Below are 24,138 nucleotides of genomic sequence, written 5' to 3' on the forward strand. Positions count from 1 at the left end.
CAATTTAGGAACACCCTGGATACTTTATCTAGGTTGAATCCGAAAAAATGGTAAAACAAAGCGCTTCTTTTGACCTCAAGTAAACATTGTTGAAATATTTACATATATGTACAAATCGAGTACATATAAGATGACAAAATAACATTTCTCCTTTTAAATTGAACGTAAATTACCTATCTGATTTCATCTTCAACCGCGAATGGAGCGGAAAACTAAAAAAAACGACACGCATGAATTAGATGATATGATAATGATACACTGATTTTCAAGATGAGCTGTACGTCAGTATATTAGGTGTATAAATGTTGCGTTAGATCATTTGTCGCACAAACTCGAAAGATGAAACTTTTATATTTGTGTTTATTCGCCGCTGCTGCGACAGTAGCTAACTGCAATATGAAAGATGCCGATCGTATTCTGGCAAAAATCGATTTTGAGGCAGTAAGAAGCAGTGGTCGTCTGCTCCAGAATATGTTCAATTGTTTCATCGATGGTGTGAAATGTACTCCAGACGCCTTCGAGTTAAAAAGTGAGTATTTGGTACTTTTGGTAGAGAGAAAAACATCCAGTTGGTAATTGAATCCTCAACTAGATTGGAGGCCTATATGGCCCTTTTTTGATGAACCCATTCTCGTATCGTACACTACCTACCTGAAACCTTCTCCTATATGAGATGGCAAATACGGTTTTTTATAGTATTCACGACAAGAGTCAAAGTTGCACAATTCATGACCAATTGTGGATTATCTGTACCAAAGATGGGATAAGCTATCAAAAGATTAAGGAACACATTACTAATTCCCATTGAAGTTCTTTGTTCCATTCATTCTTAAGTTCCATATAGAAATTCAAAAATTTTTTTTTTATACCTGTTGTGATTGTACCTAATTTTCAGCTAATTTTTCCCAAAATATATAGTTGCTGGATAACATTTTCATGAAAACATATTCTTTACTTTTGCTTTGTTTGTTCCATTCGCATCAGTTCATTACTCATAAAATCAATATGTTCGTAATCTGTCGAAAATCACAAATTTTATTCACAGAATTCTTCCCCGAAATGTTGTCCACGTGTTGTGCTGAATGCAGTGAAACTTTGCTGGCAGAAACTAAACGGATGGCAGATTTCCTCTACGAAAACAAGCCGGAATATGGACGCAAGACCTTGGAGAAATATGATCCAGATGGAAAGTATCTGGCAAAGTGTGGTGAAGCTTTAAAAGCGAAAGGAATCGACCTAACTAGGTTTTAAACCAGTATTACCTGATGAAATTGCATAAAACTGCTATCTGAAATTAATGGAGTCTCAATAAATGCTAATTGAACCTTGTAGATTAATTTGGTAATTGTACTCAATCGATTTACCGGTTGATTAAACTGCAACAATTAAAATATCTGAAATTATCCTATAATCAAAACATGCTTTGCTACTCAAGGCATCAATAGTTCCATTGAAACAAATCCCAAATGAAGGTTTCAACAAATACAATAAACATATTGATATGGAAATTGCAGCTTATCAGTAATGAAACTTATGCTTCCTTCTCATGATTAGAGTCAAGCTATATTCAAATAGTGTTCTCTTGCCTGTGATACATGTGAAGAAACATGTAGAAAACATTTTTGTGACCCTTCATAACACGTTTGATAGTGATTGCAAAATGGCGTATGCTCCGGTTTTAACAAGGAAGTTGAGTTTTACATATATGAAAAAAACCATCATATCCAATTTTATGGACGAAAAAGGTAAAACAGGCTGTCAACATTGTTTCTATTATTTTATCCAGCAAAAAATTCTACTAGAAGTTAAATACGAGTTCTGATCTTAATACATACACACATCGTCAAAAGTCTTGGCCCCCCCTATCAACTCTCAACTTGTTGAATAGAATAGAATAGAATAGAATAGAATAGAATAGAGTTTATTCAGCAACGCATTACAGATAAACCCGAAATTACAGCTGTGGAGTATTCACTCGGAGGTGAACGACTGTGTACAGCAAAAAATAAATCTTATTCTATACGGTTATGAACAAATCAACAATAATTTTGTCTTATTTTTTCCCTTTTTTTTTTTTTTAATATTAATACCTAACTGATATAAATTATATAAATTTCGTTTATTTATGATTATGATAAAAAAAAAAAAAAACTTTAACTTTATTTGGTGCCTTGACTGGTTATAAGATATATTTGTCTGAGTTAGTGATTTTTCATGTGAATTTTTCCTCTTTCCTTTCCATTTTCTCGTCTTAATCGGTTTTATTATCCTCTTCGGCTTCAATCATCCGGTCCTGGAATTTATCATATTGTTTATGAAATCTCGATTTCCTTCAATCATCCATCTCTTTACATCTTTACTGAATTTAGATTTATTTTTGTTTTTTTTTATATCTTCCGGTATAACGGAGTATATTCTTGGAGCTAAATATGTACTACACCTCTGTCCAATTCTTTTTTCTGCTCTCTTTGTTTTGTAGTTATTTTCTTCTGCTCTAGTTGGGTATTTATGTTCTCTCTTTGTGATGGAAATTTTATTTTTCTGAATATTGATGAGAATTCTGTGAGCAAAGATTAATCTTAAGTCAAGTGCTTTAGATATCTGGAATATTTTCTCGCTAGAGAATGTGATTCTTTTTCCGTACATAACTTTTAGTATACATTTTTGTAGTGTATCAATACTTTTTTTGTGCCGGTCTAGAACACCCCCCCATCCTATTATACCATATGTGAGCTGAGGAACTACTAATGCATCATATATCATTTTTAGGTGTTCAACAGAATTTATGCTTTCTTTTATGAATTATGAATATAAAGGATGCCTCTCAGTTTTCTCGAGATATATGACGTATGTTCATCCCATCTGAGGTTTTCATCGATAATTATTCCTAGATATTTTGTTGCCTGTGTTTTCGCAATATTCATTTGAGGATCTATTTCTAAATCTCCCAAATTCGGAGTTCCTTTTCTATTTGAGGTAAATGTTAGGTATTTAGTCTTGCTTGTATTAACTGTAAGTTTATTTATCCTAAACCATTTAACCAGCTCCTTAAATTCATTTGATGCTTGTCTTTTCAGGCTTTCCCATGTTTCATCTTGAAACAAAATCAGCAAGTCATCTTCGAAACCAATAATCTGTCCTCCACTGTAATGTAACATGACAATTTTTTGTCTGTCGAATCTTCACTATCTTATGAATTAAATGAAAACAATAAACCAGCAAAAAATGTTTCTTGTTCGGGAGAATACAGGTGTATTCGAAGTTAATCAGTTTTCAGCGAATAACGCGAGTTGTAATATTGAGATTATTCTGTGGAAAATGACGGGACATCCAATTTCTCAGTTTGACCGGGCAAGAATAGTAGCCCTACATCAAGAAAATTTGTCAAACCACCAGATTGCGCAACGTTTGAATATCCCACGGACTTCAGTAAGGCGCATAGTGGCTCTTTTCCTGGAAACCGACAGTGTTGCCCGGAGACCGGTGGCTGGTCGATCCAGAGTAACATCTGCAAGGGAAGACCATTATATCGCAAATTTCACTCGAAGGAATCGAACGGTATCTGCTACAGCCCTCGAAGTCATTTTTTGAGGACCTATGGACGGGTAGTCTCATCCAGTACCATAAGGAGACGGTTGCATTCCTCAAAGAGCAAGAAAACCTTTAAGAGTACCTCGGCTATCACCTGGACATAGAGCTACCCGTCGACAATAGGCAGAACACCACCAGGACTGGCTTTTACCACAATGACGCAACGTACTTTTTCCGGACGAGTCACGATTCGGTCTGCAAAGTGATACGAGAAAGGATTTGGAGAGGTCCAGGCAGAAAAGAGCGACTCAATTTCGCCCGGGAAGTTGTGTCCTTTCAAGGCGGATCGTTAATGTGCTGGGGAGGTATAATGTTCGGTCGCCGTACCCCTCCTATTTTAGTTGAAAGAACAATGACTGGTGACATCTACGCAGAAAACATCATCGAAACAATCATTGTTCCTCTGCTCAACGAATTTGGGGATAATTTCATTTTTCAAGATGATAACGCCCCACCACACCGCACACGAAGGGTTCAAAACATTCTTCAAGAGAAGAATATCCAGAGAATGAACTGGCCTGCAAACTCACCGGACATGAATTCAGTTGAGCACGTATGGGATTACTTAGGCAGAGTAATATCCAATCACCAAAACCCATCTTCAACTTTTCAGGAATTGAGTTTAGCCCTTCAGGAAAAATGGAACGATATGCCTGAAAATTTCATTAATGACTTGATTCGTGGATGCCTAGACGTATTGGGCAGATGAGGGCAGAAGAGGTGGTAATACGGACTATTGAATTTGGATTCAGTTGTGGAATAACTATAATTAATCAAATATAAATAATCGATAAATTTGAATTTTTACTCATTTTTCCTATTTTTGTCTCATCCTGTATAAAGCAAAGAATAACAAACGAAGATATTCCATCAAATATATAGCAGTTGAAATAGAGGAAAATATTCATCTCATTTCCAGAACATATTTTGTTTATTTCTCGAGAAACCAAGGGGGGCCAAGACTTTTGACGATGTGGTATTTCCCTTCATTAGTTGATAGTTATATGTACGAATTATTTTGTATTATCACTCACTAAGAATGTTCACCAAATGTCAATTCACTCTGCAACTATCATGAACCCAGTTGAGCACCACAAATAAAAAAGAAAAAGAAGCTCCTCATAAGAAGATTCAACTGTAAAAAATTGAGTCTGTTTATCAATGAGTTCATATTAACCTTATATCTAGAGACTAGCAGAATTCGATAGATTCGAAGAACCTTTCATTTGTCGTCAAGAAGTTTTCCCGAAAACCATAACTATAAATGAAAATTGATAAAAAATTGAGCATTATTCGAACAAATCAATTCCAGAGTTTGGATCTGATATTGAGAGTTGAAAAAACAAGACCTAAAACTCATATTTCAATAAATATTCTGGCTTAAGGTATGAAACTATGCATTTTCTCATTGTTGCTCAATCTAGTTTTCCTGAGCTCATTTTATTTTTGGGTTATGAGTGTTTCAATTACGTGTTGATCTAAGTATACTATATTATCCATAAGAATGTAAACGATTCACCTATTTACTATACCTCTTAGCCAGTGCCAGCTTCGAAAATTATCAATCACTTCAGATCACACCTGCTCCAAATTCACTGAAACATTTCAGTCTCACAGCAGAAAGTTTTTTAATCTAGTGGTGAACAAAATCAACACAAAAGATTCCGGTGAAGTAGGTAATGCTAACTCAAAAAAGGGAAACGATTTTTCAAAAAAATATTTATTTTTATTTTTATATTTATATTTTAATCAAAACATTAGAGAGAATAACGAATTTTATATCTTTTATCAAATAACTGAGGACACATTTGGGAACTTTTTCGACAGCAGTTGACTACGCAGCGTTCAGAATCTGGTTAGATCTATTCCTTTAGATTTCAAGATTTCGCCACATTTTGCAAGATATTTTCCCTCTGGGTCGTACTTCTCAAGGGTCTTCTTACCATATTCAGGCTTATTTGCGTATAGAAAGTCAGCCATTCGTTTGGTTTCGGCCAGCAAATTCTCTGAGCATTCGGCACAACATGTTGATAACATTTCAGGGAAGAATTCTGTAAAGAAATACGTAAATGTAATTAATACGAAGATATATATTCGAGGATTTAGTTGGTGGAAGAATTTGTGCAAAATTCACGTGATTTCTCACAATTTGAGTACCTAATTATTATAAAATTAGAAAAGTTAGGTGTCCTTTCAAGATGTTTGTGAGAAGTTATTGTTCAAAGAAATGCAGGGGAGGAAAAATCACACTGTATTGGGTTTTTGAGCAATATTACGTAAAATACTCACTTTTCAATTCGAAAGCATCTGGAGTACACTTCACCCCATCGATGAAACAGTTGAACATATTCTGTAGGAGACGTCCACTACTTCGCACTGCCTCAAAATCGATTTTTGCCAAAATACGATCCACATCTTTCAGATCGCTGTAGGCAGTTGTTGCAACAGCTGCAAATACGCACAAATACAGAAGTTTCATCTTTCGAGTTTATCTTAGAAGTGGTCCAATGAAATATTTATATACCCAAATATACTGACGTACCATCAAAATAACCTTTGCATAATTAGCATATTATCCAGTTACCTCCGTCAATCACTCCTTCTGGTTCTTTTAATCCAATGGCAGTTCGAAAGAGAACCTGATACCTGATTATCTTCGAATCGGCAAATGTAAGATGCTGAAGTTGATTTGTCATCCTTCAATTCAACATTGACCTTCAGACACAATTATAAAGCTCATAAAAAACCGAACAATCGTCAAAAATCGAGGTTTACCCAATGACGTCAAGGTCATGCGTCAAATGAAGAATATTTTTTGGGAGATGAATGATATGTAAATATTTAACATTAATAATACGAGATGATGAGGATGAGTGTGATTGATTTTTGCAATCACTCAAACCTGCCCTGAATTCAGGCAATTTTTTAAAAACATTCCTCTCTCAGGGCAAAATTTGAAACTGGTTTCAGAAAATTCATTCTACCAGATGATTATTGAAAATGAACTGCTGAGCTGAAAATTCTCTCATGAAAGTTTTTCTGCAAATTTATTGATAAATAATTTTTTCTTGAAAACAAGCAGTTTGGCAATTTAAATGACTGATTTGGTTATGAACCAGAGCCCAAAATGTCCTGACCTCGTATATGTACAGATATAAAGCATCTGGCCTACCTTTATGATTCTCCACACCACAAGTGTTATCTCATATAATTAATTGTGACACTTTTATAATTGTACTGATCGCAGCTATTCTTTGATTACACTATTCAACAAGGGTCCTCCCACCTAAGAGATTTATATTTTTTTTGTTAGGTATTCCTCACCTTATTACAAAAATAATAGTGCTTTCGTTTGTTTAGCTCCCGTTATCAAAATAAAAGACATGCGTGAATTGTCCATGTTCGCACTTCTGTACCCTACGATACTTTATAAAATAAACAAACTATTGAAACAAGTTCAGTTTCTGGCAGCATTGAATGACATTGAAAAAGAAGCCTGGTTGTCCTTTGTAGAAGTGACCAAAAATTTTCTTGGCAATCACAAATCTCCGCAATATGTAAATATCGTCAAAACGATGTTACAGGCTCATCAAAAAATGGGATGCAACATGTCCCACCTAAGAGATTTATATTTTTTTGTTAGGTATTCCTCACCTTATTACAAAAATAATAGTACTTACGTTTGTTTAGCTCCCGTTATCAAAATAAAAGACATGCGTGAATTGTCCATGTTCGCACTTCTGTACCCTACGATACTTTATAAAATACACAAACTATTGAAACAAATTCAGTTTCTGGCAGCATTGAATGACTTTGAAAAAGAAGCCTGGTTGTCCTTTGTAGAAGTGACCAAAAATTTTCTTGGCAATCACAAATCTCCGCAATATGTAAATATCGTCAAAACGATGTTACAGGCTCATCAAAAAATGGGATGCAACATGTCCTTAAAGCCCGTTTGCAACAGCCGAGAATTCTCTGGAGAATTCTCTACAAAATTCTCGCAAGAAAACGGCAGAGATTATTTTGTATGCAACTGAACAGAGAATTCTACCGAAAGTGCGTATGCAACGGTATATAATTCACGGCGCATGAATTTTCGAGCAAATTTTCTAGAGGATTCTCGGCTTTTGCAAACGGGCTTAAAAATACACTTTTTGCAATCACATATTAATGTCTTTCCACAAAATATGGGAGCCGTAAGTGACGAGCATGGAGAGCGATTCCATCAAGACATCGCGTCATTCGAAAAACGCTACCAAGGCAAAGGGGAACCCTCTATGCTTGCTGATTATTGTTGGTCCATCGTTAGAGAAATACTGGAGTCGTCCTACAGCAGAAAAGACAAAAGATCTAAGCGATCGGAATCTTTTACACCATTACCAATAGTATAATGCATTGTTTTTGTTAAAAATCATGAATATAATTATTAAAAAACAACAAGAGCTAACTTCCACTTTTTATTTATCGTGCGTTTATACCTTGGCTACGAAGATTCAAAATATATATATTTTCCTTAGGTGGGAGAACAAAACTATAATTTTGTCGATCAGTGTTATTTTTATGGAGAAGAAAGTCCTATAACAGGGATAAAAATATTGTGTAAAACTTCATCCAAACAGCTAACAACCCATATATTTGAATGATTGGGTCTTTAATTGATGGAAGTTCATTTTGAATTAGATGAAATTGAAAGACAACTTCTACAAAATATTTTAATAATTTCACAACAATTGTTTCGCTACAACTGTAACTTCATCAGGTTATCACAAAAATAACATTTCTATTGAAACTATTGTTATCAATTCTTGGAAAATCCTTTTGAACGAACAAACCGACATAGATAGGTCTCCTCTCTTGAATATCTTCATGTAATTTTGGAATTTCCAGCGTCCTACCCCAATTCTTTTACCTATTTTGTACCGTCCCCTCTGCCTATATATTCGAAAGCTGATGTATAGGGAATATTATTTTTGTAATAACCTGATGAAGCTACAGTATGCGAAACAATTGTTGTGAAATTATTAAAATATTTTGTGGAAGTTGTCTTTTAATTTCATCTAACTAATAACCCTATTTATTTGAAAAATCTAGTGAAAGCTTCAACTTTGATCTTGGTCTTTACTATCAACATAAAGAAAATCATGACATTAGGCCAGTCTTTCAAGAAAGTGTAGAAAAATAAAGGAGACAATTAGGATCGCATGGTATAAAGTCTCTGGACCGAAAAATTCATGAAGAAAGCCAGTATTCGAATATCTACATTCAGTTATAATGAATAACCGAATGTAGATTTCTATTCCAAGAAGAAAAAGAGCAGTGTGAAACTTTTATATCAGAGAAAAAAATTTAGAAACTAAGGTTCAGTTTCAGATTTCAAACGAATAAATTTGTGAAGTTGTAAGAGATCGGTATAGTCTCAAATATGTTTTCTTTTAATATAGAAATGACCTGAGGCAGTTTCAAAGAGGTTCCTGAAATACTCCCATGACATAAAGACTGATGATTATTTTATTATATGTTTCCTCCATAGAAAATCCTTGGATATTGACTTTTGGTTGAAATACTAGATTCGAACAATAACAAAACCCAATAATATTTCCATTTGTCGCGAGCAATTCTTGTAAAGATTCCTATTTCTCACAAAAACAAAGAATATGAAATAATCTTATAGATGAATGATTATTTACACATACTTAAAGAGGAAACCTCCATACCTCCGAAATGCTCTCATGAATTATTTGCTTTTAGAACGAAGAAGTCAGGACCTTGAAATTGGACGGTTAGATATGGATTAATAGAGATTTTAAACGATTGTTTTTTTTTTCATAATGTTTTGAGTTCGACACGAAGGTCAGCTTTACAGAGCACTGATTAATATCCTGCTCCTTCTCGAAGATCATCATCTTCGACTACTATTGGTGTAGGAGAACCAGAAAAAATGATTGACGGGAGATGAATAGACTAATATGATTGTGATTTGGAGATTTTTTTATGTGTAGTCACACATCACTTTAGTATATATTTGGGTATATCAGGGTGTAAAGTTATTCCATCAGACCATTCCTCAAGCAAACCTGCAAGATGAAACTTCTCTATTTGTGCGTATTTGCAGCTGTTGCAACAACTGCCTACTGTGATCTGAAAGATGTGGATCGTATTTTGGCAAAAATCGATTTTGAGGCAGTGCGAAGTAGTGGACGTCTTCTACAGAATATGTTCAACTGTTTCATCGATGGCGTGAAGTGTACTCCAGATGCTTTCGAGTTGAAAAGTGAGTATTTTAGGTGAAATTGATCAAAAACCCAATAAAGTGGGAGATTTTCACCCCTGCTTTCATTTTAACACCTAATTTTTAAATAAAAAATTATTCTTCCAAAAGGAAGAATACCAACGTTTTTAGATTTATTAACATTACATTAGTTGTTTATTTTTAAATTATGTGAATTTTTGCTAACTCTTCCGCCAACTAAAACTTTGAATACATATGAACGTATAGGTACTAATTGGTACAGCAATTTGAAATTATTGAATATTGTCTGAAACATATTCTTGAATTCGTACTTTTTTTTATGATGAGTTCTCTTTCTTTTACCTTTTACCTAGGTTATCACACTCATCAAACTTTTTTGTCAATTCTAGCCGGTAATTACGTATTTTCTTTCACAGAATTCTTCCCTGAAATGTTATCAACGTGTTGTGCGGAATGCACAGAGAATTTGTTGGCCGAAACCAAACGAATGGCAGATTTTCTTTACGAGAATAAGCCTGAATATGGTAGGAAGACCTTAGAGAAATACGACCCAGAAGGAAAGTATATTGCAAAATGTGGCGAAATCTTGAAATCTAAAGGAATAGATCTAACCAGATTCTGAACGTTGAGTAGTCAACTGCTGTCTATGAAGTTTCCAAATGAATCCTCAGTTATTTGATAAGTGATGTAAAATTCGTTATTTTCTGAATACATTGATAAAAAAAACTCTATATCTTTTTTTAAACATCGGTCCCCTATTTTTCTTTGAAAAGTATTCCTTCAAAGGAATCATAAGTACCTATTCCTTTTGTTTACTAAAACATCAAACTTGCTGACCTGAGACTGAAATTTTCTTCAAATTGGGAATATCTCGTAATTTTCTTGGATCACAAACTATGAATGTCCAGAACATTGATTGCAGTTTCTTTGATGAAGTAAGAGCCATATTCTCTAAATGAATATTTCAATAGATATTAGTAATTGCTGAATGTTTTTGATGTCATCTTTTGCAGTTTCTGTAATTAATGTAGATTGCTCAGATTGCAATAATATGATATAAAAGATTTATTCATTTATTCCGAGGTAGGATAGAAAAACATTGTTTTCCATCGAATTAACTCCGTCCTTGCAGATCTCTTACAATTAGTTCATTCTGTGGGTAAATGAACTGCTAATTTAATTTGCACCATTCACAGAATTGTCAAAAATTAATTAATCGAAAATTTATTGGACTCCTATTAACATACGAAAAAGTATATAAGTAGTTGTTTCACTAGGTTCTCAAGTTTTATTTTATTCGGTCCAGAGACTTTTGAATATGCAATTCTTTCCATTTGTATTGGTATTTTTCGCTTTTGCGAACATTGTCAGTTGTTCTGTGAACCCCTATCAATTTCTAGATGAAATCGACTTTGCGGCTATAAGGGAGGATCCCAATGAAGTGAAGGTTTACATAGAATGTATTAATGAGAACAAAGGATGCACACCTCAATACGATCAAGTCAAAAGTAAGTGGAAGTTTCCTATTCTGCAAATACATATAAGTAATACGTATTCATTTCTTTGAATCAACGAGAATTTCAAGACCTTCTACATGTATATAAAAATATCTCCGGAAATTTTTTTGTTTTGGCTTAAAATCGAATTTGTTTTGAAATTTTGAAATGATTGTCAGATACGTAATTTAAGGAGAAAAATTGAGAAATGTTCAATCTTCTTATGTAGTTAAATTTTTTTCACCATAATTCTAATTTAGAACTTTTAGGAGAATCAATATGGACACGAAATTGGCGGAAAAAACATTGATTTAAAGTGGAAAATATAAAGCTAGAACGATTTTCAAGACAAATATCAGCTCAGTGAATGTAGTAGGTAAAGGAGAAATTTTTGGAATGTCATTTCAAGCAGCAGGAAAACATAAAGCGGAAATTTTTGAAAGTTCAAAGTCGCTAAAACAAGAAATCATTTCAGAAAGACTTTAGCAAAAACTAAAAATCGATTTGCATCTTTGATTACATCCCATCTAGGAGAGCGAATTTTCTGAACTCAAATCTGTAGAATTTCGTTTTCATTTACATCTTTTGACATTGTGGCACCTACTTTATAATTTATTCTGTAAATTAGCGCTGCTATTTGAATAATTCGTCTACAAAAGTGGTCATTGGACTCATCGGTGAATTTTGAAAACGATATCTTTATTCATTACAAAAAAGCGTAGATGTGCAATTGAATATAACGACATTGAACAGTTCATAATCTTAGTTTAAATAGAAAATTTCTTATTTTTACTAGTAGAAGTGTACTTATAATTGATCATTCAAATAGGCGTCATTTGAAGTAAGTCTTATTTCAATTTTTTAAGACACTCAAATGAGCTGTTTTCCTTATGACAAGGTGTTCTCCGAAAACATAAACAATCAAAACTCATCAAAAGATTATAGGAATTTACATCCAAGTAATCCTGTCAAAATCTAGTAGAATAGAATCCGAGGAAATGATCTATCAGACAAAATCTTCCCTATTTCAGTGTTTTTACCGGAGGTGATAAAAACATGTTGTGAAATGTGTTCAGAGGCGCAAAAGAAGGAAATCGCAGTTATGCAGAAATTCCTACTGGAAAAGTACCCAGAACAGGTGTTGGAAATTTTGAACAGATACGATCCTGATGGCGATTACAGAAAGATATGTGCAGATAAGCTGAGGAGGAAAGGAATCGACCTAGAGAAATACTTAGAAGAAGAATCATAGAATGAATTATATAAATACTGATCATTAGGTTGAGGATTGAAGCTTTTATTATTTCCAATATCTTAGCTTCAATAATTACCTACTCATGAATTTTTATTATGTTTTGTTGTTGTATATCTTTAATCCTTCAAAGGAACAGAACAACCTTTTATATGCAAATCTGATAAAGATCTTCTTAACATTTCCTTTGAAATTATCATAACTTGAAGATATCAGATAATAAGAATCTACATAGCAAATTTCTCGATAACAATTTGAAAACAGAATACTTTGAGCCTCTCATTGGTTTACAGCATGTTTGCTTGATATTGATCGCTGGACTGGTTCTATGAGAAAAGAGAGAAAAGCTTCCATCCTGATGACGTAATCAATATCGGCGGGTTTTACATTGATATATGTATACTTTCTTGATATATATTTGTGCACAAATGTAAATCGGAAATAAAATAACCTAATAAGTAATTGAACCATTTTTTAGCATTACGAGTATAAATTTTGTTATCCCGATTTTCCTTTAACGAATGATGTCAGTTTTTTCTGACAGTTAATTTTTTTCAGGAATTTTTCAGCTCACTGCTCAAGCGAACTAGATTATCGATAACTTTTCATTTCAACGCAAGAATTCTACGTTCATTTGGTTTTATTCCAATCCTTATGAAGTAAACCCTTTTGTGTTTCTTAGGTTCATTCCCTTCGAAGGTGCTATCTATTTGTTCACACGAAAAGAACATTCACTACTGAAAATCCAAAATTAAATGCTCCATATGGATATTCTAGGATGATAACAGGTTTCGATATAAGAAAAATGGTCACGTTTAAAAAACAAAACATTCTTTCCTTATGAAAAATTCAATATGCTCAATCCGGCGTTGTCTGTCATAATTTCTCTTACAACTTCACAAACCTAAACAGATTTTATCTTGAATTTGAATGAAAATCCCCACGACAAAACAGGTTCTGTTTGTGTGTTGTCGCCATAGGTGATACTCAATGATGATTGGGTCCAGAAATATAAAGAATGAGAGAGGACTTTTACTTTATTCGTCAGGTGGCGCTATTTTAGGTTATATCTCTGAACAAGCCAACTGTTCGATTGAGGAATCATCGGATACCAAGAGGGCGCTGTACTTACTTACTGAAGATGAGATAATCATTCTGAAACATTTTCGAAATTCATGAATTCGTTTCCTCTGTTATCTAGGTTGAATTTAAAACAGTTAAGTAACTCATTTTCATCTATATTTCCCCCTACCCTATAACGTAATGTCCTACACACGTTTATGATAGCTTCCAACCATTCATTCGAATTATTTATTCATATCAAATATTTCAGCAAAATTATCTGTTAATCTGTGCCTCAACTGTATTGATCTTTTGAGTCATCTTATTTACTGAAAATTGTTCCTGAATCACTTCACCCAAAAGGTTTTACACAAAACAATGTGAAAAATCAGATAATCCAATGCTTGCTGGACAGTTCAGATTGTTGTCATAAGAACAAAAAAACTCGAAACAGATTATAGGATTTTCACAGTAGCATCTTCAGGTGGGTGAAGGTAAACTGAACGAATAACTCGATATTTAATAACATTTCAAAAATTCATAATTTATTTGAGAACAATACATTGATATTAGAAATTGGAGAGATCCACACCTTCTGCCTTCAGTTTTTCAGCGCATTGATCTCTATATTTTCTGTCTGCATCATATTTATCAAGTAGTTTTTTGAGAAGCTCTGGCTTTTTCTCGATGAGGAAATTTATCATTTTGTTGGCTTCCTCCTTGTGTTTGTCCGAACACTTGGCACAACAGGTCTCCATTACCTCAGGCAAGCCCTCTAAAAAAATAAATTCCATCAAATTGTTTTATAATAGTAGGTATTCATTTGTAATCTATGCATCCCTAATTTTTGCTACGTTGAGGACTATCAAATTATAATCATTTTCAACGTCGTGAATTTTTTTCCAGAATAATTCTGATTTGTTCAATTATTTTGGCCAAGAGAGTTTAATTCAATAAATAGATATGAAAATTGTATTACTGAATTATTCAAATTTATGCGACGAAATGTGGTCGCTACAAGATTCTTCACATGATTTAGAATGAAAAGTGATAAAGGTACATCGGATTTCTACAGCTAGTTGGAATAAAAACCAAAATTGGTAGTGTAACGTAATCTATGAGTAGGTATTCATACTTCTCAATTCATCTGCTTCTGGGGTGCATCCTTTTCCTTCGATCAGACAATTGAAATGATTCTGCAGAAGACGATCGTTGCTTCTTATAGCCTCGAAATCAATTTTTTCTAATTTTGAACTGTCCAATATATCACAATGAACCTTAGCTACCGAAATTGCACAGACTATGCAGAAAACTAACTTGTTCATCTTGATGCTGTTTGAAACAAACTACGAATGAATGGAACGTGAATTCCAACATATAAATATAGTGAGAAAATAATTGCATCTGCAATTATTATTACTGATACATCAGGTGGAAACTTTGTTCTTCATCAAGAACGATAAAATAGATTTCAACAAGGACAACACACACTTTGGATCGTTTTGTAGATAAGAAGTAATAACTTATCCCATTGTGTTGAAATTGTAATCGTTGTGTACTTGAGAATTCTGATTAGAAAAATCATAGATTTCAATCCATTTAATAATACTTTTCATATTGTGCTTAAACATGGATACACAGGGTGAATAATAACTAGGATTGGGATATATGCTGAGGACAAATCATGTAGAGATGGGTGGAAAACTATAAAAACTATATAAGGCGTTATATTTGAAATATTTTTCTTTTTTTGATAAAAATGGACTGAAATCTCACAGCAAGAGTAATTCTGATAATCCAGCATACTTTTCTTCAATAAAATAATATTTTGAATTTCCCCCCCATACAATGAACTCTTCGTCTCTTAAAATAGTTTGTGGTTTTATATAGGGTGAGACTTTGACTCGTATCGAGTGAAAAGAATTTCGGAATATAGTTTTGCGTTCATTTGATGAATCTATTTTGAACACAAGATATCACCCACGTCTTCTCACGTTTTCTCATTATGACCTTAAACGGTACCATAAAAATACCAAAAATTCAAAGAGCTGAACTCAGGAAAGTGAACTGGACGCTATCTGGTAAAAATTTGAATGTTTTGTGAAAATCAATTAAAAATTTAAAATATCTATGATATTCAGAAAATTGGGTACTTTGGCTGAATGCAAAGCTTTTAAAAAGATCCAGAGATGTGTAGTGTCATAGATTCAGCTTGTTATTCTGAAGGGAATTTCGTTTCTCCAGGGGTGGCATAGCTCATTATGAAAACTTAAAATGGCTTTATCTGTTTATTAGGACCGAATCGGAAAAAATGGTATAGGAAAAAGTGACTTTTGACCTCAAGAATCTTCTGTTCTCTGTTGAAATATTTGTACTAGTCCAAGACTGCCCCTGTATAATGTGCTGTGGAATGAGATTCAACTGGAATTATTGCATTTAAGATACCAATTACCTATGTTCATTTTCGAACTTTGTGAAAATTTATTTTTTGTATATAAAAGAAAGAGGGAAGTAGTTTCGCTCTAGTATTATGTCAAATAAATATTTTCATTTCGCATAATGAATTTTTCACCAAATGGAAGCTAATCTCCTCCGAACATGGATTAACACTAGATGAAAGTTATTTAATTGGTTTACGAGACAAGTCAATTTTGGTAATTCGACTATAATTGCAGATTGTCGCAAGACAGATGATTATCCATTATTTTTTGCACGTTGAAACTAGTATTCCCCCGAATTACTCATTTTATTGTTCAATAACATCCAATTTTTCCTAGACCCAAGTTGGGTATAAATGGGTGCTGCATGACTTCAGAACCACATCAGTCCGCACTTTGTTCTGAGTTACCTCCAAGATGATATTCATTCTCCTCGTCGCAGTCTCCGCTGCTATCAATGTAGTCAATTGCGAGGACGTATACAGTTCCAAATTCGACAACATAGATGTTGATGCCATTATGAAAAATGAGAGATTATTGCAGAACCATATGAACTGCCTCATTGATGGAAAAGCATGTACGCCAGAAGCTGAAGAACTGAGAAGTAAGTTAAACTAAACTACGAATTTCATATCATACAATTCACGTCTTTTGTTAGATAAAATTCTGATCAATAATTATTTTTCAGAACATATACCTGAGATAATGGAGACCTGCTGTGCAAAATGTTCTGACAAACAGAAAGAAGGAGCAAAGAAAATGACGGAGTTCCTGAAGGAACATAAGCCAGAACTTGTGAAGAAAATTTTGGACAAATACGATCCTGACAGAAAATACATCGAGAAGTGCACGGAACAACTCAAAGCAGGCGGTTTCGATCTTAGTAGCTTTTGATTTATATGAATAATATGCCTTGAGAAATATCTAATAAATGAGCATGAACATGAAATGAAATTTATTTTATCATACAATAGAACCCAGGATAATCAAATTGAATCATAAGAAATTATCAAATCGATATTCTTACCCCGGGTTTCATAAAACTTGATCGGGGGATCAACGCTTGATTGACGAATAGACGTGAATTTATTTTCAATCTATAATTCAGTCATGATCGTTTAGAATATCATTCTCGCATCAAATTTAATGTTATAAGTCCATTCAATTATTCTCGATTGCTACTTCTTCAATATATTCAGAAATGATAAGGTTTCAGTGATTTAGTTTTAGAAATCGAGTGACTGTCCAATCATTGATCGGACAATCAAAGTTTCATGAAACCTGCTATAGCAAGCGTGAACAAAATCCTTGCGAAAGCATTATGTTTATTTTGTGTTGAAAGGAAATGTTAACTTGTATATTGATTGTATCACATATTTCAGTCAAGCAAAGTGAACATTGTGTGGACTTCATGAAATTCTTTCTCTGCATAATTTACCCTGAAATTTTTCATATTATTTGTGAGTCTCCAGTTAATTTTGTCGACAAAATTCGACTGGTATAATAAGTAATATGTAGTATTAATAGTATCTATAAAGTAGGGCACCTGATTTTCAGAATACGTAGTTATATGTGAATTTTTTTTATGATAATGTTCAAAATACACTTTTTAACAATCCATCTCATAATTCTTAGTGTCTTGGATGACACACCCACAAAGTGCCAGTGGTGCAAAGTTCAATTTAAAGTGGCTATTGTACATACATGTAAAGTAGTGGTAACATTGGTTGTTATGCCGAAATTTCCAAATACTTTTAAAATTTCATTTTGAAATTATTATTATTGGGACTTCGATAGATTCACTAGATACCTCTATATTATCATTATGGAATCCTTATAATGAATTCGATCTTATCATTTCAAATGTGTGGGACACCAGGGTCACAAATAATGGTTTTTTGAATTGGATAAATAAGGACGAACAAGAAGAAAATGAAATTTGATCCTGACCTGCACACATGAAACGTTTATTTAAGGTTGAAATACTGTATATACATTTGACATAAATATTGAGTTAAGCAGAAAGATTGCAAGATTTTAGAAAACTCAATAAAAATGCTCTCAATTCCACTCAATTAAAGTCAGCTTACAAAAAAAACCAATTTTTTGTTGAAATCCTTGGGTATTCTAATATACAGTGTTAGCTTCGAGTAACAGCTGTACAATGTATAGCCTTTATTCCAATTTTGCCTATAAAAAACGGCGAGTTAGGTGTTATGAATAAAATGGTTTCAATCTTGTATGCTCGAAATCAAATCTTGCACTGACTGATAATATCTGGACATATAGAGAGTCCCCAGTATATCAAATAGCCATAATGATTACGATTCAAACTTCTTCTATGTATTGACAGCATCACAGCTTTGCCTATTTTCGACATTTTCTTGGTATCTTCTGACCAGCTTTGGTCCAACATCTTTATCATCGCTTTATAAATTGGTATGATGAATTGACGTAACAAGACAGACATGAAAAGTCTTTTTAACCACAGTTTGACCTCATAGTGACCAAAACCAGCGCACATGGTGCACTCGTAAAAAAATTTCAACCACATTCATTCAAGTTATCTTTCATTAAATTCCATGAAATTTTCACTAAAAAATTCAATTGAAAAAAATTTGGGAATACGGAATTTTGGTTTGGAATCTTCTTCCAATTTATTCCATTCTGTTAACTTGATAGATCCCTGATATAAACATACACTCTTTATTCAATGAAAAATGTTTCATTCACTTTTACTTCGAATAGTAAAGAAATTCTTACAACAAAAAGATTGACAAAATGGTCCTTACGAAGAAAACAAACTCAATTGATAGATTTTTGACTTATTGGAGTTGCATTTTCCATAAGGGTTATTGCATGAATAAAATAAAAATTCTAGTAGCTATTAGAGACGGTGATATGATTCAGCTTAATTCTCTCGAAATGTTTTTGCGTAAGCAATAGACCGTGCTGGACGTTGAATTTTTCCATGTAGAAGTTGGGAATACTTACATTACGCTGATGCAATGTAACAATGATCCTCTGGACATAATCTCCATCAACATCTTAGAATTGTTTACGAAGAATTAGAGTGCCATCCTTGATTTTTTATTCAATTAAATTCACCACATTTCATAATTGGGGATATAATGACAGAATAATTGCGGGTATTTTTGGTAAACGAGCGATATTTTTACTATAAATATTCGCCCCGAAGAGTTTCAAGTCAGTCGTTGTTCAACACAAGAACATCAAAATGAAATCATTTGTTGTATTCGCAATCGCTGCTGTTTTGGCAATTGCCAATTGTGATGAGATGTATTCGTCAAAATTCGAAAATATTGACGTCGACGCCATCATAAAGAATGAAAGGTTGTTACAGAATCATTTCAATTGTCTTTTGGAAGGAAAAGGATGCACCCCAGAAGCTGAAGAATTGAAGAGTAAGTTTTTGAAAGATACATTTTCAAAATTTCATATTTACTTTTCTTTCTATGAAACTAAAACGTTTGTATTGAATTCATTCGGGTCCGGGTATTATATATATTTCATTTCTTCAATTTTATAATAAAAAATCTGACGTAAATTTTTTTTTTCTTGAATATCACCGCTGAGTTGCAATTTCTTCCTGAATATTTTTCGAATGTATGTTCAGTTGAAGATGAGTCATTTAGTCATTTACACTGAATTCTACATTCCCCTTTTCTGCAATCTATACCCTCTATCGACTTCCGTTGGAAATACATTTCATTTTTGATGAAATACTCAGCATACAAAATTGCATTTTCCACAATTCAATATATTGAATTTAATTTCAATCTTTGGATTCATTAAACTCACGTTTGAATGTATGCCTTCTGAAATATTCACTGTTGGTTGTTCTCAGAGGTGAAAAATTCATTATCAAAAACAAAGATGATTTTCCTATGATGGATGATTTCACTATAATAATTCCATGAAACCCATCGATAGATTGGTCCCATTCATTGATGAATTTTTTTTTCCAGAGAAAATCCCTGAAATCATGGAAACCTGTTGTGCAAAATGCTCAGACAAACACAAGGAAGGAGCAAAGAAGATGACGCAAAACTTGATCGAGAATAAGCCGGAATATATCAAGCAAATTTTGGACAAATACGATCCCGACAGAAAATATACACAAAAATGCAGCGAAAACTTGAAATCTGGAGGTATAGATCTAAGTGGTTTCTAAGGGAGATACTGTGATACATGGACGTCTGGAATGATTTTGACTGTTGAATAATTTGATTGAATTTAGAATAAATAATTGAAGCGATTGTTTGTTTTTCATTTCGCAATAGGCTGGAATTTCCATGTCCACTAAAAGTATAATTTTCATCAGTTTGCTCATAGCGATGCGTCAGAAGAACTCTTTCTTATAATTTTCATTTTTTTAAAGATTATTTTTTTGATTTCTTTATTTTGTTATATGAAATTTGGATGAGTTTTCAATGAAAATGCATTGAAAGGCGAAAGTAGTTTGGTTTTGATAAATTCTGTAGATAATGGAATAGTAAAACTTTAATAAAAGAAAGAACTATATCAACAGCGAATGAGAAAGAAAAAAATCATGAACTCACTTGATCACCAACATTTCTTAACGAAGGATAGGAAGCTCTAAATACAACTAAAGAGTATCTAGGGATTTTTCTTAAAATTAGGATTCAAACACTCTATCGACTGTTCTAATCATTCTCCAGAAATATTATCTGCTACTGAATAATTTTCTTTCCCGAATTTCTTTAATATGTTTAACATCAATTCATTGTATTGAAATGATACTGTTATCCTTCCTTACTCTAGTGTTAAAAGGATATGAAAAAAATTCGTCGGGTAGGAAAATTTGTCGAAGGCCAAATCACTACGCTCTAACAAAAAAAAAACTCGAAGAATTTGTATTTACGAAAATCTTGCTCTCACCGAGCTGGAAATCCGAAATAAGAATACACCATTTTGTTCAGGGTACCAACAAAGTGACGTACACAGGTTTTTCTTTCGAAGGGCTGACCAACATAAAGAAAAACAGCTCTCAAATGTCGTAGCTAAATGATTTGCAGTCCTATATTTTTAAGCTAAACTGACCTTTGAAGAAATTTTTGCATGTCTTTCTTGAACAGATGTTTCTACAGTTCGAATAGAGATTGAGTTGTTCATCAAAGCCCTTTGGAAACGGCATGTTCCTGGCAAAAATCAACTGGTTAGAAAGCTTTCGAATAATTTGTAGCGTTTCCATTTTCATCAAGATCCACAGTAGAAATATTTAAAAACTCGTGGCCAATAATAAATCAAAATTTCCTTGTAGTCTCTTCTACCTACCTTTTGTAACCAATTTGAGTTTTTTCAATTGTTAAAACTTACTCAAACAATTTTATGACTTTTGAAAATGATTTAGCGATAGATAGTAGTATCTACCGCTATCAAATATTTATGATGCTTTTTCTCTAATTTTTTCAATTTCTTACTATTCTAATATAGGTGCAGCTTCTTTAATTCAACTTTTCTATTGATTTTTTCTCTCACTTGATGACTTGAAGCTACAAGGAGCTAAATGGTAATATTCTCTCTGTATTTTAACGATATCACTATCTAACTTTCGGAAAATATTACCAAAAATGGCATTGCAGAATCAACCCATAGAATGTGCTGAAAAACCTACTGGGGCGTTTCAAATCAAATCAAAATGAGAACTTAGGAATAATTCAATATAATTTTATGATTTATTTAATAGCTACTTATGAAAAGGGTTATAACCTGAACTAAAATATGAAAAACCTAGAGCAGAAGTTTACTGACCAGGAATGAAATATTTTGTTTTAAGTAACTCTATTAATTCGCTGTAGGGTTATAATTGGTCAACAAATTTTTTTAGACACCTTCACTGAATGTATTGAGATGATCATAAATCATAGCGTTATTAATTATACAGTTGTGATAAGGTCTTGACATCATAGGGTGAAATTCAATTTACAGATATGTTTATTAATCTTTGATCAATGAAAATTTCCAGCTATTTCTAAACAAAAAAGGAACTTCACCCTCTGAAGAAACTAATGGTCTGGCGAGACAGTTGTAGTGGTAGAAAACTCATAGTAAAATGAAATATTTTTTTGACGCCCAGCCCATTGACTCCAGTTTAATTGGTTGCTCAAATTTGTTTGTATAGGTAAATTTTGTACTCACAAAGAGAAAGAGCAGAAGGAGAGGATCATATTTGATGTAGATTCTTCGGCGAATAGTTTGATCTGAATCATGATATGTTTTGTACATGATTTCACATCATTATCTCAAGGGTATAGGTAATACAAACCAAAAATACACACCCCAGAATCAACAACTCAAATTTTAAATGCTGGTTTCTGTGAAGTCATAAAAATTCCTTGGAATTCATCCGATTTCTCTATTCCAACATCGAATGCATTTTCACCATCTGAGATATTTCAAAATATATTAGTTTTTCCGATGATGATATTCGCATAATGTTAATTTTAAATATTCGCATCAAGAAACCGATGCACAGTCCTTGATACTGACCTCAATTGTCGAATTTTGCCAAATAATAGTGTCGCCAAAAAGCATCATCTAATGGATTCTTAATCGTTTTCTTCTTGAACGAATCATTTTATTTTGGTATAAATGCTCCATGTAACTTATCTGGAGTCAGTTCAGGTGAAACAACATCATGAAGTTCTTCGTAGTCTTTGCAGCAATAACTATTGCCAGTGTTCTTGGTGAAGATGTATACGATACTTCGAAGTTTGGAAACGTCGATATCGACGCCATATTGCAAAACGATCGTCTTCTTCAGAACCACTTCAACTGTTTGATCGATGGAAAAGGATGCACTCCAGAAGGGGAAGAACTCAGAAGTAAGAAAACAAAGTTTGGGTATTTTTAAGTAAATAATTCATTAGCAAAGGACTTTTGCTCATTAAAGATTCGCAAATTTTGCTCTAGTTAGTAGTAGGTATGGTCGATACTTGATTGATAGTTCTGCTTTCTATGAATGGTATTTTGATCAAGATGTTCAAGAAGTGTGTTCTTGAACATTTATGTATTTTTGGAGCCCATTCGAGGAATGAATGAAAACCTTAACAACTTTCATGCTCATTGATTTTGCATAAACATTATACTGTTTTTTACTTCCAATTTTAGAACATATACCAGAAATTATGGAGACATGTTGTGCCAAATGCTCAGATAAACAGAAGGAAGATGGCAAAAAAGTGACAGAGTTTCTTCTGCAGAATAAACCAGAAATTATGAAGAAACTGTTAGATAAATATGACCCCGAGAGAAAATACAAGGAAAAATGTGCCGATCATTTGAAATCTCAAGGAATAGATCTCAGTGGTTTTTGAAATATGTGAATATATGTATATTGGAAATCGTGGTTATATCCAATTAATAAACTGAATATAACATAATTCATTGCGTCTTAATTTGGAATATTTATGTTAAATCGACGAGAAAAAAAATATCAAAAATTTTATGAATGAATTATTAGGTATATTTTTTTTCTATTAACTTTTTTGAGAACGGCTACGAAATTATAAAACTCAGTTAAAACTTCACAATTTGGCATTCTAACACTAACTGGATATCTGCTCTTCAACGAAATTCCTATGATAGATTCATAACGGCATTTCTCTCAACAAATACTCTGAGTACGATTTATGGAAGGCAGAAGCCCTACACTATTTCAATAGTTTGTGACCTCTATTTCCACAGACGTTAAATTTTCCGGTCATTAGGAAGCGATTACCGCAAAAGAATGAATTATAAAAGTTCAACCCGAGCACAAGTTACTCTTTTATGATACGTTTCCAGCGGAGAGTTTCCCAAGTTTCTAACCATAAATTTTCTTTGAAATGGTGTCGGGTGAATTATTGGGATGCAGATGCTAGCTATTTATAATCAAGTGCGCTCCTTCGCCATCTTTCATGTCCTGAATACACCTAGTGAACATCGTTTACTCTGAAATTCTGTCGGCAACTCATTCATAGGAATTTTAATAAATATCAGTTGATGATGTTGCGGCATAACTTG

General features: G+C 33.2%; 8 protein-coding genes across 8 annotated transcripts; 6 read left to right on the forward strand and 2 right to left on the reverse strand.

Annotated features, from left to right (window-relative positions):
• The first annotated feature begins 312 nt into the window (after nt 1-312).
• LOC123315734 (ejaculatory bulb-specific protein 3-like) lies at nt 313-1,331 on the forward strand. The gene is made up of 2 exons (XM_044901565.1): nt 313-529; nt 1,046-1,331. The coding sequence occupies exons 1-2, from the start codon at nt 340-342 to the stop codon at nt 1,249-1,251; spliced, it is 396 nt and encodes a 131-aa protein (XP_044757500.1). The 5' UTR covers nt 313-339; the 3' UTR covers nt 1,252-1,331.
• Nucleotides 1,332-5,334: 4,003 nt separating this feature from the next.
• LOC123315735 (ejaculatory bulb-specific protein 3-like) lies at nt 5,335-6,097 on the reverse strand. Its single transcript, XM_044901566.1, has 2 exons — nt 5,881-6,097; nt 5,335-5,642 (listed from the first exon to the last, which is right to left on the reverse strand). Exons 1-2 carry the CDS (start codon nt 6,068-6,070, stop codon nt 5,437-5,439), a joined length of 396 nt encoding a protein of 131 aa, XP_044757501.1. The 5' UTR covers nt 6,071-6,097; the 3' UTR covers nt 5,335-5,436.
• A 3,537-nt stretch (nt 6,098-9,634) lies between these two features.
• LOC123315737 (ejaculatory bulb-specific protein 3-like) lies at nt 9,635-10,557 on the forward strand. The gene is made up of 2 exons (XM_044901567.1): nt 9,635-9,862; nt 10,258-10,557. Exons 1-2 carry the CDS (start codon nt 9,673-9,675, stop codon nt 10,461-10,463), a joined length of 396 nt encoding a protein of 131 aa, XP_044757502.1. The 5' UTR covers nt 9,635-9,672; the 3' UTR covers nt 10,464-10,557.
• A 592-nt stretch (nt 10,558-11,149) lies between these two features.
• LOC123315733 (ejaculatory bulb-specific protein 3-like) lies at nt 11,150-12,652 on the forward strand. Its single transcript, XM_044901564.1, has 2 exons — nt 11,150-11,349; nt 12,369-12,652. Exons 1-2 carry the CDS (start codon nt 11,160-11,162, stop codon nt 12,587-12,589), a joined length of 411 nt encoding a protein of 136 aa, XP_044757499.1. The 5' UTR covers nt 11,150-11,159; the 3' UTR covers nt 12,590-12,652.
• Nucleotides 12,653-14,169: 1,517 nt separating this feature from the next.
• Nucleotides 14,170-15,035, reverse strand: LOC123315380 (ejaculatory bulb-specific protein 3-like). The gene is made up of 2 exons (XM_044901046.1): nt 14,787-15,035; nt 14,170-14,426 (listed from the first exon to the last, which is right to left on the reverse strand). Exons 1-2 carry the CDS (start codon nt 14,974-14,976, stop codon nt 14,221-14,223), a joined length of 396 nt encoding a protein of 131 aa, XP_044756981.1. The 5' UTR covers nt 14,977-15,035; the 3' UTR covers nt 14,170-14,220.
• Nucleotides 15,036-16,452: 1,417 nt separating this feature from the next.
• On the forward strand, nt 16,453-17,038 carry LOC123315337 (ejaculatory bulb-specific protein 3-like). The gene is made up of 2 exons (XM_044900997.1): nt 16,453-16,693; nt 16,778-17,038. The coding sequence occupies exons 1-2, from the start codon at nt 16,507-16,509 to the stop codon at nt 16,981-16,983; spliced, it is 393 nt and encodes a 130-aa protein (XP_044756932.1). The 5' UTR covers nt 16,453-16,506; the 3' UTR covers nt 16,984-17,038.
• Nucleotides 17,039-19,287: 2,249 nt separating this feature from the next.
• LOC123315363 (ejaculatory bulb-specific protein 3-like) lies at nt 19,288-20,367 on the forward strand. The gene is made up of 2 exons (XM_044901027.1): nt 19,288-19,514; nt 20,079-20,367. Exons 1-2 carry the CDS (start codon nt 19,328-19,330, stop codon nt 20,282-20,284), a joined length of 393 nt encoding a protein of 130 aa, XP_044756962.1. The 5' UTR covers nt 19,288-19,327; the 3' UTR covers nt 20,285-20,367.
• Nucleotides 20,368-22,757: 2,390 nt separating this feature from the next.
• On the forward strand, nt 22,758-23,477 carry LOC123315569 (ejaculatory bulb-specific protein 3-like). The gene is made up of 2 exons (XM_044901313.1): nt 22,758-22,958; nt 23,245-23,477. The coding sequence occupies exons 1-2, from the start codon at nt 22,772-22,774 to the stop codon at nt 23,448-23,450; spliced, it is 393 nt and encodes a 130-aa protein (XP_044757248.1). The 5' UTR covers nt 22,758-22,771; the 3' UTR covers nt 23,451-23,477.
• The last annotated feature ends 661 nt before the right edge of the window (nt 23,478-24,138 follow it).

This window comes from Coccinella septempunctata, chromosome 6 (assembly GCF_907165205.1).
Source record: "Coccinella septempunctata chromosome 6, icCocSept1.1, whole genome shotgun sequence".
In the NCBI taxonomy this organism is placed as follows: Eukaryota; Metazoa; Arthropoda; class Insecta; order Coleoptera; family Coccinellidae; genus Coccinella; species Coccinella septempunctata.